Below are 13,297 nucleotides of genomic sequence, written 5' to 3' on the forward strand. Positions count from 1 at the left end.
GATCTCGCAGGCTACTGTGCAAAAGGACTGTCAGTGTGTGTTATTGGTGCATCAATTTTTCATTAGTGCTCTGCGGATATGGATGAACAGAGGACAGCACCGGTATGCTGTAGTTGCCCGGTGGATGTGTCTGGCTAATTAAAGGCCCTGATAGGACCATTAAAACGTGATGATAGATATGGTATGCTGCCATTCTTAGAAGTCCATTGTCCGGTGTAGCCTGTTTAATGTGATTCCTCACAGCCCGAAGTCATCGCTTCATCACCTGCATTAGTCTATGTCAGTATCTGAAGCACTCACTGTACATTATGTACATACAGATAAGAGCATGGACAATTTGTAACCACAAAGCAAACACTTGTTGTGTGTAACTGGAAGGGTGAAGCGAGTTGTGATGCAACATGGGCTTTTGTGTTCCAAGCTCGGTGGATTAGCTCATTCCAAACTGAATGAATGTGAGTGAGACGGCCATTTGGACTGTTCCCATGGCCTCTTGGGGCTTTGGGGAAAGTGCTGCAAAACATGGTGTCTCTTATGTTGAATTTAATATTTTCTAATCTATTAAGAATTCTTAAGATGAATTAAAAACACAGGCAAACAACAGCTCGGCTTTGTTCATTATTATTGGTGATTAGAATAAATACAATAAAGTAAAGACATTGTGAGTAATTACCCAACCAAAAAAAACAAACACTAACAGTAAAATAACACTGCTCAATATACCACACAATAACACAACATTTCTCAAAATAGTGAAAATGTGTAGGCTGAAGCGTATGACTCTCCCTACAGCATACATACGCTGGAGTGTGATAAGCAACACGCGGATATGCCCACACAGCAAATGTGCTTAACGTGGGCATTTAATAACACTGATTTAGTTAAATTCTACTGAACCACATGAGGGAAATATTGTACATATGTTTGACAGTGAGGAATTAGATTTCACATGCAGCCCATATAATCCATAATGAACATATTGTGCATTCTTCCATGTAAAGTACCTTGCAGTTCATTAACCAGCTGCATCAAAATGCAGCTGACTAATGCATCAATCATTTTTTAAAAGTTATACTTTTTAAAAAAAATGGAAATAGTACCACTGATGAATTAACTTGTAAAATGGCCTTAATCTTATACAGTATTGCAACATACTTGTTTTCCTTGATGAAGTGTTCACTCCCAGACAAATGTACAATTGTATAATTGATTATAACACACCTTAAAGTAAAAAAAAACCAACACACACACACACATACAACAACAACACACATGTAGGACATTGTGGGAATGTCGTTAAACTCTTCTTGGTCCCAAACACACCCAAATACTTGTTACGAAGCGTTTTTTTAAATGATTTTTAATTTAACAGAGAGAAGCACGTGTGTTGAAAGAGTTAACCCCTCCTCGCGCAGCCACCACGCAGAAGAGAGAAGTGGGCGGAGTTTGTGTTCACACATAGTTTTTGTATGTTGAAGGGGCAGTCACAGTGTGTGTGTATGTGTTTGTGAGGGAGAGCAAGAGAGATAGAGAGAAGGGGCTCAACATGGAAACAAGATTACGCGTACATTGAGAACTAGTCGCGATGTTGAGTTGAAGAACCAGCAGCTCCTAACCGACTACCAACACGGGATTATTATGCCCAGCGCCAACGTGTCCGTGCGAAGTTTATCCGAAGTGGAGAAATACCTCAGCAGCCGGATGGTGAGTATCATGTGAGTGTATTTTACAGCATTGGCGTGTCACTAAGCCAGACTCCCTTACTGTACCGGCGCTACATTGTTGTCTGTGTATCTCCGCGTCATGTTTGTGAAACCAACAGCTGCGCCGTTTTGAAGCTGCACATCTCCCCGAGACAAAGAGCCTGTAGCCCGGTGGTGCGTTCAGGTATACAGTGAAGAATGTCAGGATTTATTAATGGTTGAAAAAAAAAAAAACCGCTGGTCGGGACATAATGCATTATGGGATCGTCCTCATATTTCACGGTGTATCCAAACGGGACAATACTCGTTCTGTGCGGCCATCGAAATGAAGGATTATTTCACATATCGATTAATCTAATCCTGTTGATTGTTCTATGAAATCTCATGAAATAGTGAAGAAAGCCCACCACATGTCTCAAAGCCCAATGCAATGATGTCCAGTTCAAGAAATATGTCGTTTGCCCTTAAAAATACTTAAATAAGTGATTTTCTGGTGATATTATTATGTTCTGCCAATCAACTGATTAATCAACTCAATGTTTACATGTTACACAGAAGAGTGTTGTTGGTAATTGTTATGTTACAAGATGGTAGCTTCGTGAACATATGTTATATGAACAGTTCAGTTCCTCAGCATAGCAAGTAGGCCAACCGGCAACAAGTACAATGGCTTACCAGAGCAAACAAGTCCAGTTCAGTTTCAGCTCTAATTAAAATCTGTGGGCATTGTTAGACTGTTGAAGCACCAGAATGACCAAGTACAGTAACCCCGTCCTGTAACGAATACTTGTTCTGTTTTAAACTGAAACTGGTTATTTTTATGGATGTTAATTCGTCCATATGGTAACTCATTTCTATATGGTGGTGATGTATAGCTCTGCAGGTGTTTCTAATAAGAATGTCTCTTCCAACTAAATGTGACGATAGACACAGCTTTTCACTCCCAGTGCAAAACAGTCAATTACAATAGAAGCCAAGGTACTTATTGCAGTTGTTTTGTGTTTTTGTTTTTGTGACTACTCGATGAGTCAATGCCTAACCTTGTTTTTCAAGAATAAAAATTAAAGCTGACCCCACCTTTTCATAGTGGTGGCTCATGTACCAGTTTGTACTTCCTGACATTTAGAATATTTGGTATCTGAGCAGATGAAGAAATATCTTCTCTGAAATAAAACACAATTTAATCTTTATACTGACAAAGAGGGGCAAAGAGGGGCTTGAAATCACACAGAAAAATGTCCTGACCTCATTTCATGTCTGCAGTGCATTTTATTTCATTACAAAGTCGCCTGAAAGTGCTTTAAAATATGTACAGCGTAAGGCATAATAACCATTGACTTAGAAAACAACCTTCAAAACACATTCGGCACGACATTGACAGGTTTTTGGGGAAAACCACCGAACCACTTGGCATTGCTAATGAATGATGTTCAGAAAAATCCCCTCAGATGCATTTAAAGACAGGTGCTTTCAGGAAGAGTGACACCGAGGAGAGGAATGCTCCGTCAAGCGAGAGTCTTGTGCAACCAGAAAGTTTGCCAGGTATCGTGCAGCAGGTTGTTTCTCTTCCTAGTGTTGTTTCTCTTCCTAGTGTTTGCATGAGCCCTCAGGCTTGCCACTCCTGTCACCTGTCTTCAAAAGGAAAGGGAGCTCAAGCAGCTTTTCCTCAGCTTTTCTTCAGCCTGTTTAGCTCGTTAATACAATATGTCCTCTGGAGTAGAGCTTGAGAGATTCACACATACAAATAATTCAAGTAAACAATGACTGAAACAACATAATGGAACAACATAACTGACGATTTGGCTTGTTTATTACCACTGGGCTGTGTGATTATGCTTTTCCTTCTTTTGTTGGCTGTGAATGCCATTCCAGTTTTGTTCCTCAAAAAAGCCATTGTGCGGCAGATATAGTGGGTTAGAGGCCAAAGATGATGCAACACCTCAGTTTGAGTCTTTAACCCTCGCTGGACGTTGACTCTGTCATGATGTGTGTGTCATTTCTCAGTCTTTCCTCAACCGTATATGGAGTGGTTCTTGAAGATAGTGTCACCAGACAAAATGCACACGCATCAGCTAACATATCAGTATAAATAGGAACTTTTTAATATGCTATGTTCCGTATGTCTGGCAAATATTTCCTTCTTTTTTTGTTCTCTCTTTTTTTTAAGGTCTATTATGTTTTTTTTTGGCTAATGAGCTGCTTGACTCTTCCCCAACCCCACGTCATTGGAGCTATTCACTCCCTCACTTTGAATGAGTGCATTGACTATAACTGCATATTTATCTTAATTGAATCCCATTCAATACTTTCCCAGTCCACGGGGGCAAGCAGACGCTGGGAGTGTTAATGGGCTATTGATTTAGTGGGGGACCGACTTCCCTATGAGATAAAAGCGAATTACGTCTTCAGAAATTCTCTCGACTGAATTCACAGGGATTAGTCATTCAGGAAACTCAAGACTTCAAACTCTCCGACTATTATTTCCGCGGTTATTTTGAGGAGGCTGACTGTTTGGCCTCTAAAGAGAGGTTTTGCAATCAAAGTTTTGCCGCGAAGGCAGCTGTGGGATGCAGATGAGAGGAAGAGGAGGAGGAGGAGGAGGAGGAGGAGGAGGAGAAGCTGGGTCCGCTTTCAGACTACAATCAAAGATGTGCTCCCTGTCGCTTTCCCTCTCTGGTTTTCTTCCCGTTTCCCTGTGTGAGCTCTGAGTGGGAGAGTGTCTGTATCCATGAGGATCAGCTGGAGGGAATACCAATAAGCACCGCAGGCTTCTTCCCCTCTGTGGCTCTGTTCTCTGCTGAAGGGACAGTTTTGTTCCATCTCAATGAGTGTGCCAGCTCTATTGCTGTGTGTGTGTGTGTGTGTGTGTGTGTGTGTGTGTGATGAGAGAATAAGCGCCACTCTTTGCACAGCACACCATGGCCTCATCATTCTGGAGAAACTTCCTCAGATCTCTGCAGACACCTGTGTTCGTAGGTTCACTTGTTTGAATGCCAGCGTGACTGATAATGTCAGCTGATGGTTTCACCAGATTATAGCTGCGACTGTGAGCTCTTGCAAACATGACTTCCTCGTAACGGGGACAATGCCTTCCTGTTTGCGCAAGAAAATGTATGTGGCGTTAAAAACGGTTCCATTTAATGGGCAGGGACAGCGAGTTTAGCAAGAAACAGGCTCAGTCTATGCTAATCTGAGCCAATATTTATTCCACCAATACCGCAGTGGGCAAGATGAGTGGAAGGCCTGCTTTTACATGAAACATTAAACCATTGATCCAAGGGAAAGCAAGATAAGCAGCATCTGCAATTTCTCTTTTGACTACCCCCCCCCCCCCCCCCCCCCCTCCTCTCCAATCCCTTCCCCCCCAAAGATCTGTTGCTAAGATTTGGATGGATTTACCAGGCAGAAGGGCACTCAGCTCTCCCTTGTTGGGCTAAGATTGAGGCTAATGCAGTTGGATCTTTATGGTGTGCTGTCTAGCGAGGTTGTTCAGAGCGCATTAAATGGGTCATGGTGTTGGACAGACGCTGTTTGCTATGTAGGGCAGCATGGGGGACAGGGGGCTCAAACAGGGCTGAGGTGCGAGGGGGGCACACAGGGCCCCAGTGTAGATCCTGTTGCTGGAAGTGATGATGAGAATGATGATTGGGATGATGATTGCTACGGTTTGGGAGCATCCTCCCTTTTGCTCTATCTATTTCTGTCTTCTGATATGTTTCTTCCTCTTTGTCTCCCTCTTCATGTCTTCTGCTCTACTGACATACTAATACCAATGGGTGAGCCAAACGGCAGTGGGCGTACGCCTGGCTCCATCATTTCAAAGACAACATTTTCTCACATTGATAGTGATAAACCAGATTCTCAGCATATGACAGATGGGGCTCTCATACAGCTCAGCTTATATATATATATATATATATATATAGATATAGATATAGATATAGATATATAGATATAGATATAGATATAGATATAGATATAGATATGCATGCATAGATATAGATATAGATATGCATGCATACATACATACATACATACATACATACATACACTATATCTCTCTCAGAAGAAGGATCACAGGTCAAGTAGGAGTTCATTGTGTCGCTAAACGACAACCGTGCAGGTCACCTGGCTGGAGATGGAAAACGCCATCTCATCAAACTCAATCTTTGACCTCTCAGTGAAGGACTGTCTACTTAACTGTCAAATCTAACAGCTGCCGTCTGCCGTGTGGCGAGAGCAGATTTTCTCCTCGTTACCATTCACCCCCTTCCTGTCGTCTCCGGCCATCCCCAAAGACCTTGTGTCACCCTCAACAACCCCTGGAGAACGCCTGCATGAGTGTTTGGGAGGCAGGGAGTGAAAAGCAGGGCGGCGCAGCAGATTCGGGAGGACATTCTCATCAGCAAGAGTCTAATTCATTTAGCCGGGTCACTCATCCAGAGACACCCACAGATTTCTCAAGCAGTCGGTAGAAATCTTGAATAGCAGCAGCGGGCGGAAGAGCTTGGCTTATTCAATTTCTTATTAAAAAATAGTCCGACGTCGTACTTGTTTTGCGATCCGAGTGTGTGTAAATCATCTGGGCCGGGTTATCTGAGCTGCTCGTGAATCACGCTTTATCTTGCCAAGAGCCATCTTGCTTTTAGAAGCGAAAGCTTACGCCCTTCATTCCAGCTGTGTTTCTAGTTTTGGCTTGACATCGACTACTCCAGGTGCCTTCGCTTCAGGCCTCAGCAGTGATCCACCAACTGCTGCCAGGTCACAATTGGATCTGGTTTACGCTCATCCTGTAGCTATGATATCACAGCGCCTTGAGGGAATAAACGTCCCCGTGCTGTGTGTTTTAAGAAAACATTGAACATTGAGTTACGTTAATGTTGGCGGTGGAAGAGCGCCCGAGGAGCTCGCTCCGTTCCAGTACTGCATAAATCGCATAGAGTCTAAGCTGATCTGGTCGAACAGGCAGCTCTTTGTGTTTGTTGTTTGTCAACTAAAAAGACGGGAGTAATATGTGCATTGTACACACAAGCTTGCGCCACACTCTGAAGCAGGAGGATATTAGGCTCAGCTTTTCTCTTGTGGGACAAACAGGTTTGACAAAAGGCTTGTGTGTGAAACTTACTGTTGAGATATTGCGTGCACTTGGAAGGAGCAGGATTGTTATTGAACGCAGGGCTCCTCGGGCTATACGTCAGGCCTGCGAATCCATATGCAGTAGCTCGCTCATCATAGTCCTGGACCGAGCAGAGGTAGGACATGACAAAGTGTGCTTTTTTCTCCTCAGACAAAGAGTCCTGTGTTCAAGAAGGACAGATGCCAGAGAGGGGGGAGAGAGTGGGATGAGGACAGAGAAATACCCAAGGCATGCTTGTAGAAAGCAGCATAGCGTTCTCTGGTTACAACATAAATATGTATGATTATGGGCACCGTAATAATACAATTAAAATGTTTCCTTGCTTTAAGGCAAATGCTAGTGCTAGCATTAACATGCTGTTTAGCAGCCATATTGTTTACCACGTTGCCATCCTAGTTTCCAGCGTTATCATACTAACATTTACTTCTATGTCGTGAGATGAGGTCACCTTTCTTATGAAGTTATTTTTTGGTGAAATGCCTTTAATAATGTCTCTGGTTAGTTTAACAGATTCTAACGCTTTGTTCTACGACAGAAATCCGGCGATACATATTTCATGCGTGTGCTTTTTTCAGCTTGTCAGTTGCTGTAACGTTCACTTTTTACGTAGACTAGATAGAGCAGCTTGCATTAATGCTTAAAAAATATCATAAAAGTGATCATTATTGAAAATGATCTTGCTGAACAAAACTTATATATTAGAAATGCTTGTTTGTCACAAAGTTTATTCCAGTAATCCAAATTTAAACCTGCGACGGTTTCTTTTCTCATCCCCATGAGCGACAGCTGCTCATGTTAGCATAGATAACAACAAATACAGAGCCGTTTTTGAGTTGCACAATGTGATGTGAAACCACATTTTGGTAATTAATGGTTACGTCAGTGTTGATGCACCAAATTCTTGCTCATTGGTATCAGCGTCACAAACAAGTTTGACTAGTTGATTGAGCACACAGTAACAACAACAAGTAAATGGGACCGGACAATTGGATAACTTAAATCCAGCTGGTTTCAAAGAGCAATAGTCCTCCCTGAGTGAGAACGTGTTTTTGTTTTGTCATCTGTTACTTCATGTTTGCAGACCAGTGTACGTCTTAATTTATCACCCTTTTCTTGGTAAACCCCGTCTTGAGTTCCACGTGACAGTCCTGTGTCACTGTGCGGTAAACCATAGATGCGTTGGTCAATTATAAGGACTTAGCTTGCAGTATGTAACCATTGCGTGGTGACGGGGAAATGCTAAGCAGGATTCAGCCCTAAGTCTGTCTGTGTTAGCTGTTTAGTTACTTAAAACTAGTCGAATTACATTCGTTAAGGATTAGTGCAGCTTTGTATAGCCCATATTGCTTGTTGTACAACACTTTTTGTGTGTGCTTGAGTGGCTTACACCTACAGTCTTTACGCGAGTGTTTAACAGTATCAACTTGCAAGATTTAGTGGCTGGTTGGGCCTCCGGGACATTGCAGTGCTATTACACGTGAAGTCTTAAAACGCTGCCCCGAAACCAAATTCAATTCTGTCTTCACAGCACTCCTCAGTTTCCTCTTTATGTGAGCTTGTTAGGTTTCCTGCCATAGTTTATCTTGCCATATTTATTCTGTTTCACTTCCTCACGTCTACAGCAGATTGTGCCCGAAAGACATCAGTCCCAAACAGGCTGTAATTTTGAGCCATTATTAGGTAAATGATAATTTACTGTAAAACGAGGGGAGTATGTCTCGTAAAGGCGTTTCCTGAGCCTTGTGGCCTTGTGCGACATTATTTCTGACCTACATTAAATGTGCACGCTCCACTTCTTTCACACACACTAATAGCTGTTATCTGAATTTCGTCATCTGTGTCATCTGTGTGCTATACTGTAAATACACAGGATTACATTCTGGGTCCTAAAACATAACAGATGTGTCAAATAAGAGCATTACATACACACCCAGATGGTCTCACTGTGGCAATAGCAGGAAAGCCGATTAGAGCAGATGTAAGGACTTGTTGTGAAGAATGAAGCCGTATGAGAAGAGGAAGCTCAGAAACGGCAACAAAAAAGAAGCATTAAATAAAAACTTGAGAGTAAAAATAAAATGTTTGTTGTAAATGTCCATTTGACAACAAACATTTTTTGTTGCAGAGCTACTCAGCAGTGGCCACAGTCTGCAGTTGTACACACATATTTTGTTATGCAATTGCAACAGATGGTAATGGACAGTTGATGATGTTCACCTTCATTTTACCTTTTTTAATAGGTTTGCTTCTATTAAATCACCTGTCCCTATAAGCATCTAGTGATTCTGTGAGATAAAAAAACAAAACAAAGTCTGATAAGCAATAGAAGTGGTTGTCAAAACTAGCAATGTAAGACGGACAATTTTCTTTCGGCATTCACAGCAAGAAGGTTTGGGATTTGATGATGAAGCTTGTAAGTTCGTGTTTGTGTTTCCCTTTGGGTACTAAGGTTTCCTTCCGCCACCAAAACATGTGTACCCTCCCTGGGTGCTGTGAATGCGGGGTTGCGTAAGGAAGTGCATCCTATATATGCCAAATCAAATATGTGGATCCTAAAATCTGATTCTCACACTGGATTTCCACAGTGCAAGATCACTGCAAATGCTCATATCTTGATCTGTTTAGTCTAAAATGGTTTTTTGATTGTTGTTTCTCCTCCTTGTAGAACCGGAGCACTGAGGGCAGTTCCCTGAGCATCTCCGGGTCGATGCGTCGGGGCTCTTCAGAGAACAATCTGGACCTGGATCTGGGTGAAGGAAGTCCTGGTGCTGCTCTGGGCTTCGAGGTCCAGCGTAGTCGCTCCGGCTTGGACAACCTCCAGCAAAAGATACTGAAAGTCACGGAGCAGCTGAAGATAGAGCAGACGGCCCGGGACGAGAACGTGGCCGAGTACCTGCAGCTGGTGAACAGTGCGGACAAGCTGCAAGTAGGGCGCATCAAGCAGGTGTTTGAGAAGAAGAACCAGAAGTCGGCTCAAAACATTGCCCAGATGCAAAAGAAGCTGGAGCAGTACCATCGAAAGATGAAAGACAGTGAAGTCCAGAACAGCCCCTCGCCTCGCCCGTCCACTGTAAAACACAGCACCTTACCCAGGGAGTCTCCCAGAGAGCTGCTGAAGGACATGACCGGCAGTGGCCGCCACCCGACCATGGACAAGATCAAGACCATCGGCCCGGGTGTTTCGCTCTCCCCTCCTTTCTTCTTCAGCAAGCCCAGAGAGTTCGCCAACCTCATCAGGAACAAGTTTGGCAGTGCCGACAACATCGCCCACCTCAAGACCACCCTGGATGCGTCCTCGCCGCTGCCCACCGACAGTGCAGGGAAGGGGCTGAGCAGCAGCATCTCTATGATGGCCAAGCCCAAGTATCCCAGTGACGACGAGTGCTCCTCGGGGAGCGCCTCCATTTCGGCAGACAGCAACGGGAACCCGGCGGGAGGAAGCATGTCGGCGGGGCAGGTGCCGGGCCAGCAGGCCCGAAGAGACAGCCATAGCAGACTGGCTCTGAGCCTGGAGGAGGTGAGGGAGATCAAAGATGCCCAGAGCCAGCTGGAGGAAGACATAGAGGAGATAAAGGTTCAGTTCAAGAGAGAGTATGTCATTATCAGCCAATCACTGAATGAAGAGAGATTCAGGTATGTTTATTATTATTATTACCACCAAATAATTACATTTACAGTTAATAAATGATTATTTAGACTAATATTTTTGCACTCTATATACTAGGTGCGAGCGTTTAGAAGATCAACTAAACGACCTGACAGAGCTTCACCAACACGAGATGACTAATCTGAAGCAGGAGCTGGCCAGCATCGAGGAGAGGGTAGCCTACCAGGCTCATGAAAGGGCCAGAGACATTCAGGTATATCATATGTAATCTATTGCTGAAACTCGCCTAATATCTCATAATAAGGCCATTGTCTCTGGGCATTACCATATGTTTGAATGTATCGCCTGTGATACATGTGAAGGTAATCTTACTGTAAATTAAAATGTCAGAAAAAGGCCCTTTTAGCCACGCAGGAAGGCGCTCAAAGTCTCTCTCTGTCTTTGGTAGGAGGCTCTGGAGTCGTGTCAGACGCGAGTATCCAAGCTGGAGCTCCAGCACCAGCAGCAGCAGACGGTCCAGCTCGAGAGCCGTGACGCCCGAGTCCTGCTGGTGAAGTGCATCAACATCATGCTGGCCATCATCACCGTCATCCTGGTGTGCGTCTCCACCGCGGCCAAGTTTTTAGCTCCAATGATGAGGAGCCGGCACCACATAGTAGCTACCTTCCTGGGAGTTTGTTTTTTGACCATTTTCTGGAAGAACTGGGACCGTTTACAGTATGCCATAGACAGGTTGCTGGTGCCTGCCGGATAGTGGAGAGTGCACACTGATAATAATAATACTGCAGAAACATGGACGCTGTCTGTTGTCAGGATAGGACTGTCTGAGAGGATTGGTTGTACAATCGTCAGGAGACACGATCGCCACACATTTACAGAGGTCATTGTTTTTTAAAGTCAGACTGAAATTTTTTGTTTTTTTTAGAACTTGAATGTCTGTTTCTAACAATTTCCATTTAACCTTTAAAATAATATTTATAAATATACATACATTCATTTTGTTACATCTCCATGCATTACTATGAATCTTCACAAAACATTAACAGTCAATTCAAGGATCAACAAGGGTGGAGAGGAGTGCACATGAGACTCACTCTTGATTATTCTTTCTTATTTGGCTTCAGGTCAATTTTAACTTCTCTTAAACTGTTACACAGACACACACAGACACACACACAGACACACACACACACACACACACACACACACACACACACACACACACACACACACACACAAAACCTCACGCTGGGTATCTTGTTTGCCACAGCTATGAAATGCTAATGACACCCTTTGGCGGTATAGTCGGACGTTTCGGGAAATAAGTTTATTCGCTTCCTTGCGAAAAGGTTAGATGAGAAGATCAATACTGTTCATATGTGTACAGCAAATGTGAAGCTACTGTCAGCTGCCAGTTAGCTTAGCTTAGCATAACACTAAAAACAAGGAAGCCAGCTGTCCAAAGGTCACAAAATCCACCTATTAGCACCTACGAAGCTCACGAAGTCACATGTCATCTAAACATCTAGTGTTTTTAATCTTCACATAAACCAAAGGGGAGAAAATGACATGGTGTAAGTTATGTGCCGACCTATTTCTTCTGACTCCAGGATGCTCAAGGAATAGTTTGGCACATGAACCTCAAGGTGTTGCTTTTAAATTCTAGTTTTTTGGTTTGTTTTTAGAGGTTCGGGGGTAAAAAAAGATGGATTTGTTACTTTTGCACAGAGACAGGCGAGCTATTACCCCCCTGTTTTAGTCTTTATGCTAAGCTAAGCTACCTGGCAACTGATTGCAGCTTCATATAGCTTTTATATTTAGCATCGAGACATGAGAGTGGTATCAAAAGGCATATTTCCCCAAACGTTGAACTATTCTTTTAAATGAAGAATCTACAGGCAGAAGCACAGAGGCAATAGAAAACCTTTTTTATTATGATTTTGTATTATTCCTTATTGCCTGAAAGTTGTTTCTCTGTTTACTGTTCCTGATGTTTAAAGTGCAATATATTTGATTTCTAAGAGCTCTGTTTTTTCGGAGTGAACGTTTTTACGCCGGTGTTTTACAGCGACGGTGCTGCTGCTGTTGGGGTCGGGTGAGGAAGTGCCATTAATGTTGGCACGGGAGATTCATAACCACTGAAGCTGCTGCTGGCCTCTTCTGAGACCAGCTGTCTTCTCTCTGAGGGGCCAAAAATCAATCCCTCTGCATTACCGCGCTGGTAGCAAGGAAATATCAACGGCATCTTCCCAGTGCAGGCACACACACACGCGCGCACACACACCCAAACAACACACAACAGAGACCAGAAGCTCTCTTTATGTCTTAAGAGTCTGATTTTTGTCTTTTACTAATAATGTGATGGAGAGGCTATGGGTTATACTGTGAAACAGGGCCTTTTTTTTTGAAGAAGCTACAGAGAGCCTTCAGTACTCATGTCAGATGACAGAGGAGTACGAGACTCCAAGTGATGATCTACGAGCCAATTTTTGACTGATTTGACGTGTTTTTTCATGTTTGTCTGACGAACATTGCCTATGATGATCTCAAGTGAAGCTACGGAACACTTTTCAATGTTTGTCTGCCATAATTACACGTTTGTGTTGTTTGTCGTCTACTGACTGTATCATATTGTTTTTGTCGTTCATGTTTCGACTTATTTGATGAAGTTTTACCTACACACATCTGGTTTACATTCTCACCTTTGGTGCACTACGTGATCAATCAGTTGTATGTTCATGCATTACGTGCCTTTGTCTGATACTTTCTGTTAAATTAAACATTACTTTTTAATCAACTTGTGACTAATGGTTGGCATGGAGTTGTTTGAAGTCTTGCCGTTGTGTTTGT

General features: G+C 43.1%; 1 protein-coding gene across 1 annotated transcript; it reads left to right on the forward strand.

The window, feature by feature from the left end:
• Positions 1-1,507: 1,507 nt before the first annotated feature.
• Positions 1,508-13,226, forward strand: LOC137803962 (transmembrane and coiled-coil domain protein 3-like). Its single transcript, XM_068602859.1, has 4 exons — positions 1,508-1,704; positions 9,506-10,473; positions 10,565-10,700; positions 10,896-13,226. The coding sequence occupies exons 1-4, from the start codon at positions 1,639-1,641 to the stop codon at positions 11,199-11,201; spliced, it is 1,476 nt and encodes a 491-aa protein (XP_068458960.1). The 5' UTR covers positions 1,508-1,638; the 3' UTR covers positions 11,202-13,226.
• The last annotated feature ends 71 nt before the right edge of the window (positions 13,227-13,297 follow it).

The sequence above is a fragment of the Clinocottus analis genome, unplaced genomic scaffold, assembly GCF_023055335.1.
Source record: "Clinocottus analis isolate CAN_PGR_092001 unplaced genomic scaffold, fCliAna1.0.p SCAF_6, whole genome shotgun sequence".
In the NCBI taxonomy this organism is placed as follows: Eukaryota; Metazoa; Chordata; class Actinopteri; order Perciformes; family Cottidae; genus Clinocottus; species Clinocottus analis.

What these genes read in the sequence shown, in the direction of transcription:
- LOC137803962 (XM_068602859.1), top strand. Translation starts at nt 1,639, where the DNA reads ATGCCCAGCGCCAACGTGTCCGTGCGAAGTTTATCCGAAGTGGAGAAA. An exon ending in AATACCTCAGCAGCCGGATG is followed by an intron (nt 1,705 to 9,505) that starts GTGAGTATCATG and finishes TCCTCCTTGTAG; the next exon opens with AACCGGAGCACTGAGGGCAG. An exon ending in CTGAATGAAGAGAGATTCAG is followed by an intron (nt 10,474 to 10,564) that starts GTATGTTTATTA and finishes TCTATATACTAG; the next exon opens with GTGCGAGCGTTTAGAAGATC.